The sequence below is a fragment of the Rhinoraja longicauda genome, chromosome 23 (assembly GCF_053455715.1).
Source record: "Rhinoraja longicauda isolate Sanriku21f chromosome 23, sRhiLon1.1, whole genome shotgun sequence".
NCBI classification, from domain to species: domain Eukaryota; kingdom Metazoa; phylum Chordata; class Chondrichthyes; order Rajiformes; family Arhynchobatidae; genus Rhinoraja; species Rhinoraja longicauda.
In genome coordinates, this window is record NC_135975.1 from 25,928,442 (window position 1) to 25,947,826 (window position 19,385).

General features: G+C 41.5%; 1 protein-coding gene across 1 annotated transcript in view; it reads left to right on the forward strand.

Moving 5' to 3' along the window:
• Positions 1-15,875, forward strand: part of LOC144605111 (mucin-6-like) — a 70,244-nt gene extending 54,369 nt beyond the window's left edge. Inside the window, exons 34-50 of the mRNA XM_078420170.1 lie at positions 617-664; positions 1,607-1,669; positions 2,073-2,129; positions 4,198-4,242; positions 5,831-6,169; positions 6,776-6,823; positions 6,924-6,962; positions 9,042-9,092; positions 9,198-9,245; positions 9,370-9,432; positions 9,836-9,892; positions 11,961-12,005; positions 13,594-13,932; positions 14,540-14,587; positions 14,688-14,726; positions 15,664-15,714; positions 15,820-15,875. Of these exons, the coding sequence (XP_078276296.1) occupies positions 617-664; positions 1,607-1,669; positions 2,073-2,129; positions 4,198-4,242; positions 5,831-6,169; positions 6,776-6,823; positions 6,924-6,962; positions 9,042-9,092; positions 9,198-9,245; positions 9,370-9,432; positions 9,836-9,892; positions 11,961-12,005; positions 13,594-13,932; positions 14,540-14,587; positions 14,688-14,726; positions 15,664-15,714; positions 15,820-15,875 (1,436 nt within the window). The remainder of the gene's footprint in view (positions 1-616; positions 665-1,606; positions 1,670-2,072; positions 2,130-4,197; positions 4,243-5,830; positions 6,170-6,775; positions 6,824-6,923; positions 6,963-9,041; positions 9,093-9,197; positions 9,246-9,369; positions 9,433-9,835; positions 9,893-11,960; positions 12,006-13,593; positions 13,933-14,539; positions 14,588-14,687; positions 14,727-15,663; positions 15,715-15,819) is intronic.
• Positions 15,876-19,385: the final 3,510 nt, after the last annotated feature.

Genomic DNA, 19,385 nt, shown 5'->3' on the forward strand with positions numbered 1-19,385 from the left:
AATTCCATGATTTTATCTCCACTTTACAGAATCTCTTTTGAAATAGTCCAATTACCGGCTGAATTTGTCGGTCATTCAAAATCTACTATTCAAAATGGATGATTTAATTGTCCATGAATTTGTTTCTCTTTAGAAGAAACATTTCCAATAACAAGCACAACTAAGTCCACAACCACTTCCACAACTGGTGGGTGGTGATATTTTCATTTGCAAATCGTTGTAACACAAGTTCCCCAATATGGTAGCACGGTAGCGCAGCGGTAGAGTTGCTGCTTTACAGCGAATGCAGCGCCGAAGACTCAGGTTCGATCTTGACTACGGGTGCTGCACTGTAAGGAGTTTGTACGTTCTCCCCGTGACCTGCGTGGGTTTACTGCGAGATCTTCGGTTTCCTCCCACACTCCAAAGACGTACAGGTATGTAGGTTAATTGGCTGGGTAAATGTAAAAATTGTCCCTCGTGGGTGTAGGATAGTGTTAATGTAAGGGGATCACTGGGCGGCACGGACTTGGAGGGCCGAAAAGGCCTGTTTCCGGCTGTATATATATGATATGATATGAATACATATATATATTATGTTCATGCAAAACAATGTAATGCCTTTATTATTTTCCAGAAGAAACAACTACCATGGTGACACCAAGCACCACTACATCTACAACAGGTGAGTAATCACCTCTGTCAGTAGGCAATTACCAGCCATTACGTTCAGTCATTCAATTTCAACTTTCACTTGAGTGTGCTGTCGTGCCTGCGGTATATCTTGTGGCCAATGGCGAAGAACAGAAAAATCTTCCCACTACCCTGAATAATACCAGTAATTAACACAAGATTTCTCAGAAATATTTTTAAGCTTTCTAGTTTATACGGTGAAGATATGAATAAGCAGGTTACGGTGTTCCCTATATTCCAGCTGTGACCATTCTTTAGTACAATTTCTTGCTGTAAGTCCTTTGCAAGATGGGACGTAATTCCATGATTTTATCTCCACTTTACAGAATCTCTTTTGAAATAGTCCAATTACGATAGACGATAGACAATAGGTGCAGGAGTAGGCCATTCGGCCCTTAGAGCCAGCACCGCCATTCAATGTGATCATGGCTGATCATTCTCAATCAGTACCCCGTTCCTGCTTTCTCCCCATACCCCCTGACTCCGCTATTCTTAAGAGCTCTATCTAGCTCTCTCTTGAATTACCGGCTGAATTTGTCGGTCATTCAAAATCTACTATTCAAAATGGATGATTTAATTGTCCATGAATTTGTTTCTCTTTAGAAGAAACATCTCCAATAACAAGCACAACTAAGTCCACAACCACTTCCACAACTGGTGGGTGGTGATATTTTCATTTGCAAATCGTTGTAACTAAAGCTCCCCAATACATATATATATTATGTTCATGCAAAACAATGTAATGCCTTTATTATTTCCCAGAAGAAACAACTACCATGGTGACACCAAGCACCACTACATCCACAACAGGTGAGTAATCACCTCTGTCAGTAGGCTATTACCAGCCATTACGTTCAGTCATTCAATTTCAACTTCCACTTGCCCTCAGTTGAATCATTCTTCAAGTTGAATGTAATGGTTTTATTTATAGAAGAAACAACAACAACAACAACAACAGAGGCAACGACAACTGAGTCTACCACCAGCCCCACAACTGGTGAGTAATGACTTTTATCAGTCATTTTAACACACATATGCTCAACTACAGTATCACTCGTAGGTTGTGACAAAGTTGATCACTCTTGCTTTGCTGCGCCACAATTTTACATCAGCAGTTCATGGGATGTTATCGAATTTCAAAGTCTTGAGATTCAAACTAGAATGGTGCTTTAATGCAACGCAAAAGAACAACAATAATGCCCAAAGTATGTGCTGGAGTGGAAACACATGCAAATATTACTGCTGAATGTCGTATGGACTGTAAATTTGCAGTGATTATGTTGAAATATTATTGCACAACTTCTTTTAATTTGTGCAATATATGTTCATTTTATTACTACTCTCTCAAATGTGTAATTCTTCAAGTTGAATGTAAAGGCCGTGTATGTATGTGTTTACAGAAAAAACTACAACAACAGCGACAACCACAACAGAATCGACCACCAGTCCCACAACTGGTGAGTGATATCTACTCTCAATGTAAATCCATGGGTTTGTATATCACAGCTAGCTCATAGACATAATTTTCAGTTACAGTCCTTTCCCATCCTTTCTTCAATTTCACTTCATCCGCAACAGGTGAGTGATCGCCTCAGTTAGTATGTATTTACTGGCTGTTGGGTTTGGTTGTTCAATTAAAACTTCCACTCATCTTCAGTAAAAGTCTATTAATTTGACCTTTCCGCTACAATTTCCAAAACAAGCATTGGTCTAAATGTTGAATGAAGGATCCTGAAATTTATTTCTACAATAATTTATTGGAATCCTCTTCTTTAAATCATGGCTACTAAAATCAGATAGCCTGTGTGAGACTGAATAAAGTGTGTCTCATGGGTAATTAAGCTATGTAATTCATAATAAAAGTGCAGTGGTAGATTTTTTGGTGATTGCCATAATAGGTGGGTGTGCCATACTGAAATGTATTGAGGTCTTGAGAGGGAACCAAAACTGAGAATAAATCGTGCAGGACTATACTATTTTGTTGCTGCTGCATCTCCACTCGTGATGGTTCTGCAGTGAAGAAAATAATTTTTCCATGTCTAAATTATTTTCAAATTTCTTAATAATTTCTCAGCATTACACTTGAATGTTCCAACTGATCAACAGTATGTTAAATGCGGTTAACACTCTTGCTCACAAAACGATGTTCTTTTCAAAGTAGAGTTTACTTGTGATGCAGATAAATCACCCAGCAAATTTTACTGCTGAATGGAGTAGTAATAATTTTGAAGCCATTTGCTTAAATTATTCTACACAATCATTTATCGGGTTAATTTTCTACTGCCTTTCATCAAGTTTAATGTAGTGGTCATGAATGTTTTTATTTATAAAAGAAACAATAACAGAGTCAACCATAACTGAGTTTACCACCAGTCACATAACCAGTCATATTGAAGCCGTCATTCAATATTAATTAATGGATATTCCAACGCAACTATCCTTTTAGGCACTGTAAGCTTGAACTTTATTGGCTTGCCACAGTTGTTTCAATTTCAGCGCAGTAGAGTTCTATCCTACTCCAGAATCTTGAGGGTTCACTCGAGGTTGGTGATATGATACAGGACAGACCAAAGATATTTCCTTCGTTAACATTAGGAATTATTTCTGTATAGAGCACCAAAGATATCTTTTCAGATCATTCACCTTTATTAACAAATATTAAAAAAATGAAAATATTTAAGCTTTTAAGTTGCAAGAGAAAGGTTTGATGAGATTTCCTAACCAGAGGTTTTGTAAATGTAAGCATACAACTGAAACCTGAGACACCATATTGGAGAGAGATTAAAGTCCAAATGTGATATACAAATCCAGCTGATTATCTGAAACAGTTAAATTTTGTCTTGGGTCCTAAAGCCATATGCGTAGTGGGAAGATGAGGCGCTGTAACTTACACCGAGTACTGAACTTTATTGGAACAGTGTTCGAGGCACAGAGTGGAAATGTGGGGAACATTTAAACGACAGACACTTTAATTCTCATAATTAATATATACTACAGTAACTCTGTTTTGCCCTCCACTCTGCTGTGGACCTTACCTTCCCTTTTCTTACATACTCACTGCCTTTCCCGATAATTTTTAGATTTCATTTGTTTCGTTGCAGTGGCACTTTTTCCAACCATACCCCTTGTTCTTATCCTTTCCTTCCATATTTTAGTCACCATTTGTGTCACTCAATCTCTCCTGGTCTCCAGCCCGTCACATCCTCCCCTATTTTTCTGCACCATAAATTTTGTTTCATTCTAAATTTTCCAGGACTTATAAAATATAATCAGTCTCAAATATTCATTCTTAACAGTAAGAAGGGTCTCGACCCGAAACGTCACCCATTCCTTCTCTCCTGAGATGCTGCCTGACCTGCTGAGTTACTCCAGCATTTTGTGAATAATTCATTCTTAACAGATGCTGCTTGACCTACCAAGTACTTCCAGTAGTTTCTGCTTTCATTTTTCTAATGTCTGAAATCTGCTGGAGTGGTATAAGAATTGAGTTGACTTTGTGATTTGAATTTGTTTGTTATTTTCCAGAAGAAACATCAACTGTGACATCAACCAGCATTTCTTCCACGACAGGTAAGTGTTGGCTTTTTCAATATATATTTATTTTGCAACCTCAACTCATCACAGTGAAAATCCATTTGTTTTCTTCTCTACCTTTTTGGTATATTCTCACAAGAGGTTATTGTCAAACATATTAAGTACAAACTGTTGCAAATTATTTTAATAGATAAATTAAAACAATTTTCTTTCACTAAAATGTATTAAAATTAGCGGAGGTTTTAATGTTGGTGGCACCTGCTGATTCTATCAAAATATTGTTCATGCTTCTTTCTAGGTGCCTGGCCTAATATTATTTAGATTGCCATTATATATGTCTGTAATCAATTATTCCTGATGTATTTTGCTTCAAACTGATAAAGTTGCCCACCTGAGGAACTTGGCAGCAATTATTCATTAATTTGGTCCAGGTTTGAATGCCTCCATTTTTCTTCAAAATAAATACTTACAGCAATGGCAGTAACCAATCCATTACTTTTCTAAATCACATTTGTAATTTCTCCATGGGCAAACATTGGCTTAGACTTTACTGTTCCCTTTTCCCCATTTTTACTTTCATAAGTAAAATGGTCGGTTGCTCACAATGGCAGCTACTTTTATCATCATGCCTGAATTTGAACATTTCTTTATAAGAATATGATAGGTAACCTCTTTATTCGGGCATGGGAGGAGGCTGTTTGGCCCATTGGGTCCTTTTCAACTTCCAACGGTGCAATGTCATGTCCCCTGCTTATTTCCCTGTAATTCCACAACAGATTCTCTCTCACATCAACTCTCCTTTGATTCTTTTGGTAATGCCCTCCACAAAGGGATAATTTACAATAGCCAATTAATCTACGTTTCTGGGTGACAGGAGGAACCCAAGGATGTACAGGGAGCCAATGTAAATCCCATACAAACAGTACCTAATATCAGGATTGAACATGGATCTCTCTAGCTTTCAGGCAAAGGAGAGGCACAGCCTTCCACAGCTTATTGAGTGTGGTCTTGTTTTCATTATAATCTCTTTCCTGCTTTATCTCTTGATTCTGTTTTATGAATTGACAGCAAACTTAGTCCTTTATCATATATTATCCTGGAGCAGCTACCTTTTTACCATTTCCCTCTTGCCCACCAATTAATTTCTTCTGCATATGGGGTATATCTTTTCACCATATACCGTAGCATGTCCAAAGGTGATATGGGGAGGCAGTGTAACTATTCCAATAATGTTCTTCAATACCATGCTGAGACCAACCCATCAAAGTGGCTGTTAAAATCATGCAATAGTTAGCGCACAGCTGCAGTCAGCTTCCTGAAAAGTGACATCTCACGTTTGTGCTTTATGCTTTTTCCCCATTGTCCGGTTCTGCACTGACAATTACTGTTTCCCTATCTGATACTTGAAGCTGTTTCTAAATTCAGATCAATCAATAGTTCTCCAAACGTATTGTTATTATTCCCATTTTACTGTTCCCATTTTCTTTTAAACTGTAATTTGGAAGATTCCTTTTGATGCACAACCATGTTTCTCAAATCTTGTTCTTTATATTTATGTTTATATTTTCCACTTTGTATTGATTTATACAAGTCTGCCTTATGTTTTCTTTCTTTTCCATTACAGTGCCAGACTGTTTGGGTGTATGGTCTCCATGGTATAATGAACATCATCCAACAACGTCAAATCCACATGATCATGAAGTGTTTGCTTCATATGGCACTCCATTGTGCCCATCCTCTTCTGATACAATTACGAACATTCAGTGCCAAGTTGCCGCTCATCCTTACAGTCCACTAAGTATATCGCCAGAAGTTGTGACCTGCGATAAAGACGTAGGATTGACCTGCACATTCTCTGGATATGCTTTAGGCCAACTTTGTCGTGACTACAGAATTAGGGTTTGCTGCGAGCCATCACCCTCAACCATCAGCACAACCGAGTCCACAACCACTTCCACAACTGGTAGGTGATGATATATTCAATAATAATTTGCAGATATTTTTAACACAGGCACTCCCAGAGTACAAATGCACAAGTTATACGTATACACAAGACCAAGTGGACCCGTTGGACCCCAACCTCACCTGCATTGGTGCAGCATCCTCTCCTCCACTTCCCCCTCCTCCTCCCCTCCCCCTCCCCCTTCTCTCTCTTCCTCGCCTCGCCCTCCCCCCTTCCCCACCCTCCTTCCCTCCCCCTCCCTCTACCCCTCCTCCTTTGCTCCCCTCCTTCCACACCCCTCCACCCTTCCACTCCATCCCCATCAACTCCACCCCTTATCCTCCCTCCCACCCCTTCTCTCCCTCCCATCCCCTCCCTCCCTCCCTAGGAGATAGATTTAAACTTTAAAATGTAAATAACTTAAAAAATATAACACCGATTTCAATTAAACTTCTTCCGTTAGCACCAAAGGGACGGCGGTGAGTAAGGTGGGCCTAAAATTGTCACGCTATCCTGTATCGTTTTGGCTGCAGTTCAGGAACAAATAAACAAACAAACAAACAAGAGTTTTAGCATATAGATATCATTTTCATTCCAAACAAATTGAACGTCTTTCTTATTTTCCAGAAGAAACAACTACCACGGTAACACCAAGCACCACCACCTCCACAACAGGTGAGTGAACGTCTCGGTCAGTGTGTTATTACCAGCTATTAGGGTCTGACATTTCGTTGAATGTAATGGTTTTATTTTGCAGAAGAAACAACAATAACAGAGACCACCACAACTGAGTCTACCACTAGTCCCACAACTGGTGAGTGGCTCCTTCTCCAGTACTTGTTAACAGTCATTTTAAAGGAAGGACAACATTGACCAAACTATGTCCAGCTTGTGCTGGAGTTGAACCACATACAAATGTTACTGCTGAATGTCGTGTTGATCATTGTTGAATTTGCAGTGACTTTTGTTGAAATGTTATTCCACAACTTCTTTTCATTTATGTAATATATGCTGATTTTGTAACTTCTCTCAAATGTGTCATTCTTCAAGTTGAATATAAAGGACATGTCTGCATTTGTTTACCGTAGAAAGAACAACAACAGCCACGACCACAACAGAATCTACCGCCGGTCCCACAACTGGTCAGTGATAACTTCTCTCAATGTGCACTCATTGTTTTTTGTAACACTGCTGAGCTCATATACATCACACACTCATGTTCAGTAGCAGGGCTTGATTCTCCTTGCTTCAAGTTTCGCAATTTCAGCTCAGTAGTTCATGATCCCATTTCAGTCCGTAGGTTCAGTCTTGATGGTCCTCTGGTGCAGGATAGGGTTAGTGCAGCACTGCCAATACTGTGCTATTCTGCTTGAGATTTGTGAGTGTGCTGTCGTGACTGCGGTATATCTTGTGGCCAATGGCGAAGAACAGAAAAATCTTCCCACTACCCTGAATAATATCAGTAATTAACACAAGATTTCTCAGAAAATATTTTTAAGCTTTCTAGTTTATACGGTGAAGATATGAATAAGTAGGTTACGGTGTTCCCTATATTCCAGCTGTGACCATTCTTTAGTACAATTTCTTGCTGTAAGTCCTTTGCAAGATGGGAAGTAATTCCATGATTTTATCTCCACTTTACAGAATCTCTTTTGAAATAGTCCAATTACCGGCTGAATTTGTCGGTCATTCAAAATCTACTATTCAAAATGGATGATTTAATTGTCCATGAATTTGTTTCTCTTTAGAAGAAACATTTCCAATAACAAGCACAACTAAGTCCACAACCACTTCCACAACTGGTGGGTGGTGATATTTTCATTTGCAAATCGTTGTAACACAAGCTCCCCAATATGGTAGCACGGTAGCGCAGCGGTAGAGTTGCTGCTTTACAGCGAATGCAGCGCCGAAGACTCAGGTTCGATCTTGACTACGGGTGCTGCACTGTAAGGAGTTTGTACGTTCTCCCCGTGACCTGCGTGGGTTTACTGCGAGATCTTCGGTTTCCTCCCACACTCCAAAGACGTACAGGTATGTAGGTTAATTGGCTGGGTAAATGTAAAAATTGTCCCTCGTGGGAGTAGGATAGTGTTAATGTAAGGGGATCACTGGGCGGCACGGACTTGGAGGGCCGAAAAGGCCTGTTTCCGGCTGTATATATATGATATGATATGAATACATATATATATTATGTTCATGCAAAACAATGTAATGCCTTTATTATTTTCCAGAAGAAACAACTACCATGGTGACACCAAGCACCACTACATCTACAACAGGTGAGTAATCACCTCTGTCAGTAGGCAATTACCAGCCATTACGTTCAGTCATTCAATTTCAACTTTCACTTGAGTGTGCTGTCGTGACTGCGGTATATCTTGTGGCCAATGGCGAAGAACAGAAAAATCTTCCCACTACCCTGAATAATACCAGTAATTAACACAAGATTTCTCAGAAATATTTTTAAGCTTTCTAGTTTATACGGTGAAGATATGAATAAGCAGGTTACGGTGTTCCCTATATTCCAGCTGTGACCATTCTTTAGTACAATTTCTTGCTGTAAGTCCTTTGCAAGATGGGACGTAATTCCATGATTTTATCTCCACTTTACAGAATCTCTTTTGAAATAGTCCAATTACGATAGACGATAGACAATAGGTGCAGGAGTAGGCCATTCGGCCCTTAGAGCCAGCACCGCCATTCAATGTGATCATGGCTGATCATTCTCAATCAGTACCCCGTTCCTGCTTTCTCCCCATACCCCCTGACTCCGCTATTCTTAAGAGCTCTATCTAGCTCTCTCTTGAATTACCGGCTGAATTTGTCGGTCATTCAAAATCTACTATTCAAAATGGATGATTTAATTGTCCATGAATTTGTTTCTCTTTAGAAGAAACATCTCCAATAACAAGCACAACTAAGTCCACAACCACTTCCACAACTGGTGGGTGGTGATATTTTCATTTGCAAATCGTTGTAACTAAAGCTCCCCAATACATATATATATTATGTTCATGCAAAACAATGTAATGCCTTTATTATTTCCCAGAAGAAACAACTACCATGGTGACACCAAGCACCACTACATCCACAACAGGTGAGTAATCACCTCTGTCAGTAGGCTATTACCAGCCATTACGTTCAGTCATTCAATTTCAACTTCCACTTGCCCTCAGTTGAATCATTCTTCAAGTTGAATGTAATGGTTTTATTTATAGAAGAAACAACAACAACAACAACAACAGAGGCAACGACAACTGAGTCTACCACCAGCCCCACAACTGGTGAGTAATGACTTTTATCAGTCATTTTAACACACATATGCTCAACTACAGTATCACTCGTAGGTTGTGACAAAGTTGATCACTCTTGCTTTGCTGCGCCACAATTTTACATCAGCAGTTCATGGGATGTTATCGAATTTCAAAGTCTTGAGATTCAAACTAGAATGGTGCTTTAATGCAACGCAAAAGAACAACAATAATGCCCAAAGTATGTGCTGGAGTGGAAACACATGCAAATATTACTGCTGAATGTCGTATGGACTGTAAATTTGCAGTGATTATGTTGAAATATTATTGCACAACTTCTTTTAATTTGTGCAATATATGTTCATTTTATTACTACTCTCTCAAATGTGTAATTCTTCAAGTTGAATGTAAAGGCCGTGTATGTATGTGTTTACAGAAAAAACTACAACAACAGCGACAACCACAACAGAATCGACCACCAGTCCCACAACTGGTGAGTGATATCTACTCTCAATGTAAATCCATGGGTTTGTATATCACAGCTAGCTCATAGACATAATTTTCAGTTACAGTCCTTTCCCATCCTTTCTTCAATTTCACTTCATCCCCAACAGGTGAGTGATCGCCTCAGTTAGTATGTATTTACTGGCTGTTGGGTTTGGTTGTTCAATTAAAACTTCCACTCATCTTCAGTAAAAGTCTATTAATTTGACCTTTCCGCTACAATTTCCAAAACAAGCATTGGTCTAAATGTTGAATGAAGGATCCTGAAATTTATTTCTACAATAATTTATTGGAATCCTCTTCTTTAAATCATGGCTACTAAAATCAGATAGCCTGTGTGAGACTGAATAAAGTGTCTCTCATGGGTAATTAAGCTATGTAATTCATAATAAAAGTGCAGTGGTAGATTTTTTGGTGATTGCCATAATAGGTGGGTGTGCCATACTGAAATGTATTGAGGTCTTGAGAGGGAACCAAAACTGAGAATAAATCGTGCAGGACTATACTATTTTGTTGCTGCTGCATCTCCACTCGTGATGGTTCTGCAGTGAAGAAAATAATTTTTCCATGTCTAAATTATTTTCAAATTTCTTAATAATTTCTCAGCATTACACTTGAATGTTCCAACTGATCAACAGTATGTTAAATGCGGTTAACACTCTTGCTCACAAAACGATGTTCTTTTCAAAGTAGAGTTTACTTGTGATGCAGATAAATCACCCAGCAAATTTTACTGCTGAATGGAGTAGTAATAATTTTGAAGCCATTTGCTTAAATTATTCTACACAATCATTTATCGGGTTAATTTTCTACTGCCTTTCATCAAGTTTAATGTAGTGGTCATGAATGTTTTTATTTATAAAAGAAACAATAACAGAGTCAACCATAACTGAGTTTACCACCAGTCACATAACCAGTCATATTGAAGCCGTCATTCAATATTAATTAATGGATATTCCAACGCAACTATCCTTTTAGGCACTGTAAGCTTGAACTTTATTGGCTTGCCACAGTTGTTTCAATTTCAGCGCAGTAGAGTTCTATCCTACTCCAGAGTCTTGAGGGTTCACTCGAGGTTGGTGATATGATACAGGACAGACCAAAGATATTTCCTTCGTTAACATTAGGAATTATTTCTGTATAGAGCACCAAAGATATCTTTTCAGATCATTCACCTTTATTAACAAATATTAAAAAAATGAAATTATTTAAGCTTTTAAGTTGCAAGAGAAAGGTTTGATGAGATTTCCTAACCAGAGGTTTTGTAAATGTAAGCATACAACTGAAACCTGAGACACCATATTGGAGAGAGATTAAAGTCCAAATGTGATATACAAATCCAGCTGATTATCTGAAACAGTTAAATTTTGTCTTGGGTCCTAAAGCCATATGCGTAGTGGGAAGATGAGGCACTGTAACTTACACCGAGTACTGAACTTTATTGGAACAGTGTTCGAGGCACAGAGTGGAAATGTGGGGAACATTTAAACGACAGACACTTTAATTCTCATAATTAATATATACTACAGTAACTCTGTTTTGCCCTCCACTCTGCTGTGGACCTTCCCTTCCCTTTTCTTATATACTCACTGCCTTTCCCGATAATTTTTAGATTTCATTTGTTTCGTTGCAGTGGCACTTTTTCCAACCATACCCCTTGTTCTTATCCTTTCCTTCCATATTTCAGTCACCATTTGTGTCACTCAATCTCTCCTGGTCTCCAGCCCGTCACATCCTCCCCTATTTTTCTGCACCATAAATTTTGTTTCATTCTAAATTTTCCAGGACTTATAAAATATAATCAGTCTCAAATATTCATTCTTAACAGTAAGAAGGGTCTCGACCCGAAACGTCACCCATTCCTTCTCACCTGAGATGCTGCCTGACCTGCTGAGTTACTCCAGCATTTTGTGAATAATTCATTCTTAACAGATGCTGCTTGACCTACCAAGTACTTCCAGTAGTTTCTGCTTTCATTTTTCTAATGTCTGAAATCTGCTGGAGTGGTATAAGAATTGAGTTGACTTTGTGATTTGAATTTGTTTGTTATTTTCCAGAAGAAACATCAACTGTGACATCAACCAGCATTTCTTCCACGACAGGTAAGTGTTGGCTTTTTCAATATATATTTATTTTGCAACCTCAACTCATCACAGTGAAAATCCATTTGTTTTCTTCTCTACCTTTTTGGTATATTCTCACAAGAGGTTATTGTCAAACATATTAAGTACAAACTGTTGCAAATTATTTTAATAGATAAATTAAAACAATTTTCTTTCACTAAAATGTATTAAAATTAGCGGAGGTTTTAATGTTGGTGGCACCTGCTGATTCTATCAAAATATTGTTCATGCTTCTTTCTAGGTGCCTGGCCTAATATTATTTAGATTGCCATTATATATGTCTGTAATCAATTATTCCTGATGTATTTTGCTTCAAACTGATAAAGTTGCCCACCTGAGGAACTTGGCAGCAATTATTCATTAATTTGGTCCAGGTTTGAATGCCTCCATTTTTCTTCAAAATAAATACTTACAGCAATGGCAGTAACCAATCCATTACTTTTCTAAATCACATTTGTAATTTCTCCATGGGCAAACATTGGCTTAGACTTTACTGTTCCCTTTTCCCCATTTTTACTTTCATAAGTAAAATGGTCGGTTGCTCACAATGGCAGCTACTTTTATCATCATGCCTGAATTTGAACATTTCTTTATAAGAATATGATAGGTAACCTCTTTATTCGGGCATGGGAGGAGGCTGTTTGGCCCATTGGGTCCTTTTCAACTTCCAACGGTGCAATGTCATGTCCCCTGCTTATTTCCCTGTAATTCCACAACAGATTCTCTCTCACATCAACTCTCCTTTGATTCTTTTGGTAATGCCCTCCACAAAGGGATAATTTACAATAGCCAATTAATCTACGTTTCTGGGTGACAGGAGGAACCCAAGGATGTACAGGGAGCCAATGTAAATCCCATACAAACAGTACCTAATATCAGGATTGAACATGGATCTCTCTAGCTTTCAGGCAAAGGCGAGGCACAGCCTTCCACAGCTTATTGAGAGTGGTCTTGTTTTCATTATAATCTCTTTCCTGCTTTATCTCTTGATTCTGTTTTATGAATTGACAGCAAACTTAGTCCTTTATCATATATTATCCTGGAGCAGCTACCTTTTTACCATTTCCCTCTTGCCCACCAATTAATTTCTTCTGCATATGGGGTATATCTTTTCACCATATACCGTAGCATGTCCAAAGGTGATATGGGGAGGCAGTGTAACTATTCCAATAATGTTCTTCAATACCATGCTGAGACCAACCCATCAAAGTGGCTGTTAAAATCATGCAATAGTTAGCGCACAGCTGCAGTCAGCTTCCTGAAAAGTGACATCTCACGTTTGTGCTTTATGCTTTTTCCCCATTGTCCGGTTCTGCACTGACAATTACTGTTTCCCTATCTGATACTTGAAGCTGTTTCTAAATTCAGATCAATCAATAGTTCTCCAAACGTATTGTTATTATTCCCATTTTACTGTTCCCATTTTCTTTTAAACTGTAATTTGGAAGATTCCTTTTGATGCACAACCATGTTTCTCAAATCTTGTTCTTTATATTTATGTTTATATTTTCCACTTTGTATTGATTTATACAAGTCTGCCTTATGTTTTCTTTCTTTTCCATTACAGTGCCAGACTGTTTGGGTGTATGGTCTCCATGGTATAATGAACATCATCCAACAACGTCAAATCCACATGATCATGAAGTGTTTGCTTCATATGGCACTCCATTGTGCCCATCCTCTTCTGATACAATTACGAACATTCAGTGCCAAGTTGCCGCTCATCCTTACAGTCCACTAAGTATATCGCCAGAAGTTGTGACCTGCGATAAAGACGTAGGATTGACCTGCACATTCTCTGGATATGCTTTAGGCCAACTTTGTCGTGACTACAGAATTAGGGTTTGCTGCGAGCCATCACCCTCAACCATCAGCACAACCGAGTCCACAACCACTTCCACAACTGGTAGGTGATGATATATTCAATAATAATTTGCAGATATTTTTAACACAGGCACTCCCAGAGTACAAATGCACAAGTTATACGTATACACAAGACCAAGTGGACCCGTTGGACCCCAACCTCACCTGCATTGGTGCAGCATCCTCTCCTCCACTTCCCCCTCCTCCTCCCCTCCCCCTCCCCCCTTCTCTCTCTTCCTCGCCTCGCCCTCCCCCCTTCCCCACCCTCCTTCCCTCCCCCTCCCTCTACCCCTCCTCCTTTGCTCCCCTCCTTCCACACCCCTCCACCCTTCCACTCCATCCCCATCAACTCCACCCCTTATCCTCCCTCCCACCCCTTCTCTCCCTCCCATCCCCTCCCTCCCTCCCTAGGAGATAGATTTAAACTTTAAAATGTAAATAACTTAAAAAATATAACACCGATTTCAATTAAACTTCTTCCGTTAGCACCAAAGGGACGGCGGTGAGTAAGGTGGGCCTAAAATTGTCACGCTATCCTGTATCGTTTTGGCTGCAGTTCAGGAACAAATAAACAAACAAACAAACAAGAGTTTTAGCATATAGATATCATTTTCATTCCAAACAAATTGAACGTCTTTCTTATTTTCCAGAAGAAACAACTACCACGGTAACACCAAGCACCACCACCTCCACAACAGGTGAGTGAACGTCTCGGTCAGTGTGTTATTACCAGCTATTAGGGTCTGACATTTCGTTGAATGTAATGGTTTTATTTTGCAGAAGAAACAACAATAACAGAGACCACCGCAACTGAGTCTACCACTAGTCCCACAACTGGTGAGTGGCTCCTTCTCCAGTACTTGTTAACAGTCATTTTAAAGGAAGGACAACATTGACCAAACTATGTCCAGCTTGTGCTGGAGTTGAACCACATACAAATGTTACTGCTGAATGTCGTGTTGATCATTGTTGAATTTGCAGTGACTTTTGTTGAAATGTTATTCCACAACTTCTATTCATTTATGTAATATATGCTGATTTTGTAACTTCTCTCAAATGTGTCATTCTTCAAGTTGAATATAAAGGACATGTCTGCATTTGTTTACCGTAGAAAGAACAACAACAGCCACGACCACAACAGAATCTACCGCCAGTCCCACAACTGGTCAGTGATAACTTCTCTCAATGTGCACTCATTGTTTTTTGTAACACTGCTGAGCTCATATACATCACACACTCATGTTCAGTAGCAGGGCTTGATTCTCCTTGCTTCAAGTTTCACAATTTCAGCTCAGTAGTTCATGATCCCATTTCAGTCCGTAGGTTCAGTCTTGATGGTCCTCTGGTGCAGGATAGGGTTAGTGCAGCACTGCCAATACTGTGCAATTCTGCTTGAGATTTGTGAGTGTGCTGTCGTGACTGCGGTATATCTTGTGGCCAATGGCGAAGAACAGAAAAATCTTCCCACTACCCTGAATAATACCAGTAATTAACACAAGATTTCTCAGAAAATATTTTTAAGCTTTCTAGTTTATACGATGAAGATATGAATAAGTAGGTTACGGTGTTCCCTATATTCCAGCTGTGACCATTCTTTAGTACAATTTCTTGCTGTAAGTCCTTTGCAAGATGGGAAGTAATTCCATGATTTTATCTCCGCTTTACGGAATCTCTTTTGAAATAGTCCAATTACTGGCTGAATTTGTCGGTCATTCAAAATCTACTATTCAAAATGGATGATTTATTTGTCCATGAATTTGTTTCTCTTTAGAAGAAACATCTCCAATAACAAACACAACTAAGTCCACAACCACTTCCACAACTGGTGGGTGGTGATATTTTCATTTGCAAATCGTTGTAACACAAGCTCCCCAATACATATATATATTATGTTCATGCAAAACAATGTAATGCCTTTATTGTTTTCCAGAAGAAACAACTACCACGGTGACACCAAGCACCACTACCTCCACAACAGGTGAGTAATCACCTCTGTCAGTAGGCTATTACCAGCCGTTACGTTCAGTCATTCAATTTCAACTTCCACTTGCCCTCAGTTGAATCATTCTTCCAGTTGAATGTAATTGTTTTATTTACAGAAGAAACAACAACAGAGACAACCACAACTGAGTCTACCACCAGCCCCACAACTGGTGAGTAATGACTTTTATTAGTCATTTTAACACACATATGCTCAACTACAGTATCACTCGTAGGTTGTGACAACGTTGATCACTCTTGCTTTGCTGCGCCACAATTTTACCTCAGCAGTTCATGGGATATTATCGAATTTCAAAGTCTTGAGATTCACACTAGAATGGTGCTTTAATGCAATGCAAAGGAACAACAATAATGCCCAAAGTATGTGCTGGAGTTGAAATACATTCAATTATTACTGCTGAATGTCGTATGGATTATAAATTTGCAGTTATTATGTTGAAATATTATTGTGCAACTTCTTGTAATTTATGCAATATATGTTCATTTTGAGACTGCTCTCTCAAATGTGTAATTCTTCAAGTTGAATGTAAAGGCCGTGTATGTATGTGTTTACAGAAAAATCTACAACAACAGCGACAACCACAACAGAATCGACCACCAGTCCCACAACTGGTGAGTGATAACTACTTTCAATGTAAATCCATGGGTTTTTATATCACAGCTAAGCTCATAGACATCATTTTCAGTTACATTCCTTTCCCCTCCTTTCTTCAATTTCACTTCATCCATAACAGATGAGTGATCGGCTTGGTCAGTATTTATTTACTGGCTGTTGCGTTTGGTTGTTCAATTAAAACTTCCACTCAACTTCTGTAAAAGTCGACTAATTTGACCTTTCCACTACAAGCGTAGTGAATATTTTAATTTATTTCTACAGAAATGTATTAGAATTCTCTTCTTTAAATGATGGCTACTAAAATCAGCCAGCCTGTGTGAGACTGAACAAAGCGAATCTCGTGGGTAATTAAGTGTTACTGAAATGCGTTGATGTCTTGAGAGGGAATCAAATCTGAGAATAAATCGTGAAGGACTATACTATTTTGTTGCAGTTGCATCTCCACTCATAAAGGTTCTGAAGTGAAGAAAATAATTTTTCCCTCTCTAAATTGTTTTCACATTTCTCAGTAATTTCGCAGCATTGCACTTGAATGTTCCAAGTGTGGCGGATCAGGCCACTCCTTGGGTCAGCCCCCTCGTTACGTGACGGACAGGCGAAAGGGGTTAAAAGCCAGACCAAGGGAAGGCGTATCTTATCCCTAGGAGAACTACGCTGTGGGCAGGAGCTCACAGCCTAATAAAAGAATCTTACTAAACACTGCCTGGCGTCTTGCCTTTTCTCTGGCCTCCGCCAGGCCACTACATTGGTGACCTCGACGGACATCACACGTAGTGATGTCAAACGACCCGCCCGCCGACAATTCAGCACGGCCCGCCGACAATTCAGCCAGACGCCACCAGAGGTCGCTGGTGGTCGGCCCAAGCAGCACCACCTCCAATACCGCTGGAGACCACCGGAGGTCGCTGGTGGGCATCCCAGTCTGCACCACCACCGGACACCAGCAAAAGCGGCTGGTGCTATTATCACCGTCGTTGGGGACCGAACGCCAAGCAATGTCACCTACCCTGTGCCTTTCCGGGAAACGCAAGGGCCGGCCGTCAGTGATCCCTTCGGCGGCCGGCCAGATCCATCGTGTGTTCGCCCGGGATCGCCGCACCGGGGGTCGGTTCCTCGTCGACACTGGAGCAGAGGTGAGCGTCCTACCTCCTTCCACCGCCGATATCCATACGGGCAAACGCGGCCCCCTCCTCACTGCGGCGAACGGTAGCCCCATCAACACTTACGGGGTCTGCCAGCTCGCCCTTAACTTCGGCGACAGCTGGTTCACGTGGCGGTTCATCATTGCTGATGTTTCCCAGCCGCTGCTGGGCGCCGACTTCCTGCGGGCGCATTCCATGCTCGTGGATGTCAGGCGGCAGCGCCTGGTGCACTCCAGCACGCTGAGGCCGGTTTCCCCCAACGTCGGACACCTGTCGTCCGTGGATGCGACGTACGCGCGCATCCTGGCGGACTTCCCGGACATTGTGGAAACCCACTTCTCCTCCTCCGCTCCCAAGCACGGGGTGCAACATCATATCCCCACCACCGGGCCACCCGTGCACGCCCGAGCGCGGCGTCTCGCTCCAGACAAGCTCCGTCTAGCTCGAGAGGAGTTTCGTCAGATGGAGTCAATGGGCATCGTGCGCCCTTCCGATAGCCCGTGGGCGTCACCACTCCACTTGGTCCCCAAGGCGGACGGGGGTTGGCGACCGTGCGGGGACTATCGGCGCTTAAATGACGCGACCGTTCCCGACAGGTACCCGGTTCCGCACATCCAGGACTTTAATGCCCACCTGGCCGGAGCATCCGTGTTCTCCAAGGTGGACCTTGTGCGTGGATATAATCAAATCCCGGTCCACCCCGATGACATCCCCAAGACTGCCATCATCACCCCGTTCGGCCTATTCGAGTTCCTACGGATGCCGTTCGGGTTGAAGAACGCCGCACAGGCCTTCCAACGGCTTATGGACTGTGTGTGCCGTGGCCTGGAATTCGTCTTTGTGTACTTGGACGACGTACTCGTGGCCAGCCGCTCGAAGCAGGAGCACTGCACCCACCTCCGCCAGCTGTGTAAACGCCTCAGCGAGTACGGGTTGTCAATCAATACTTCCAAGTGCCGTTTTGGGGTGACGGCCATCGATTTCCTCGGCCATCGGGTGACCCCACAAGGGGTGGTACCTCTTCCGGACAGGGTCGAAGCTGTCCGCTGTTTCCCCCGACCGACCACTGTCAAGGGCCTGCAGGATTTCGTTGGGATGGTCTCGTTCTATCACCGCTTCCTGCCGTCGGTGGCCAGAACTATGCGCCCACTCTTCCACCTCATGGCTGGTCGCCGCAAGGAGGTCGAGTGGGACGACGAAGCAGGAGCGGCCTTTGAGCAGGCTAAGGAGGCCCTAGCCAGGGCCACGATGCTCGTCCATCCTAAGGAGGATGCCCCAACCGCCCTGACCGTGGACGCTTCTGAGGTGGCGGTCGGTGCGGTGCTAGAGCAGCACATCGACGGGTGTTGGCGGCCACTCGCCTTCTTTAGCAGGCACCTCAGCGGGGCCCAACGGCATTACAGCGCGTTCGACCGGGAGCTCCTCGCCCTCTACCTCGCGGTACGCCACTTTCGGTACTTCCTAGAGGGGAGACCCTTCACCGCGTTCACAGACCACAAGCCACTCACCTTTGCGTTCGCCAAGGTTTCGGATCCGTGGTCTGCGCGGCAACAGAGACAATTGGCTTATGTGTCGGAATACACCACCTCAATTCGGTTCGTGGAGGGAAAAAACAACAGGGTGGCCGACGCCCTGTCTAGACCCGCGATCCACGCCGTCCTACAAATGGCCGGGGAGATCGACTATTCCGCCCTAGCAGCCGCACAGCTGGGGGACGAGGAGATGGCCGCCTATCGT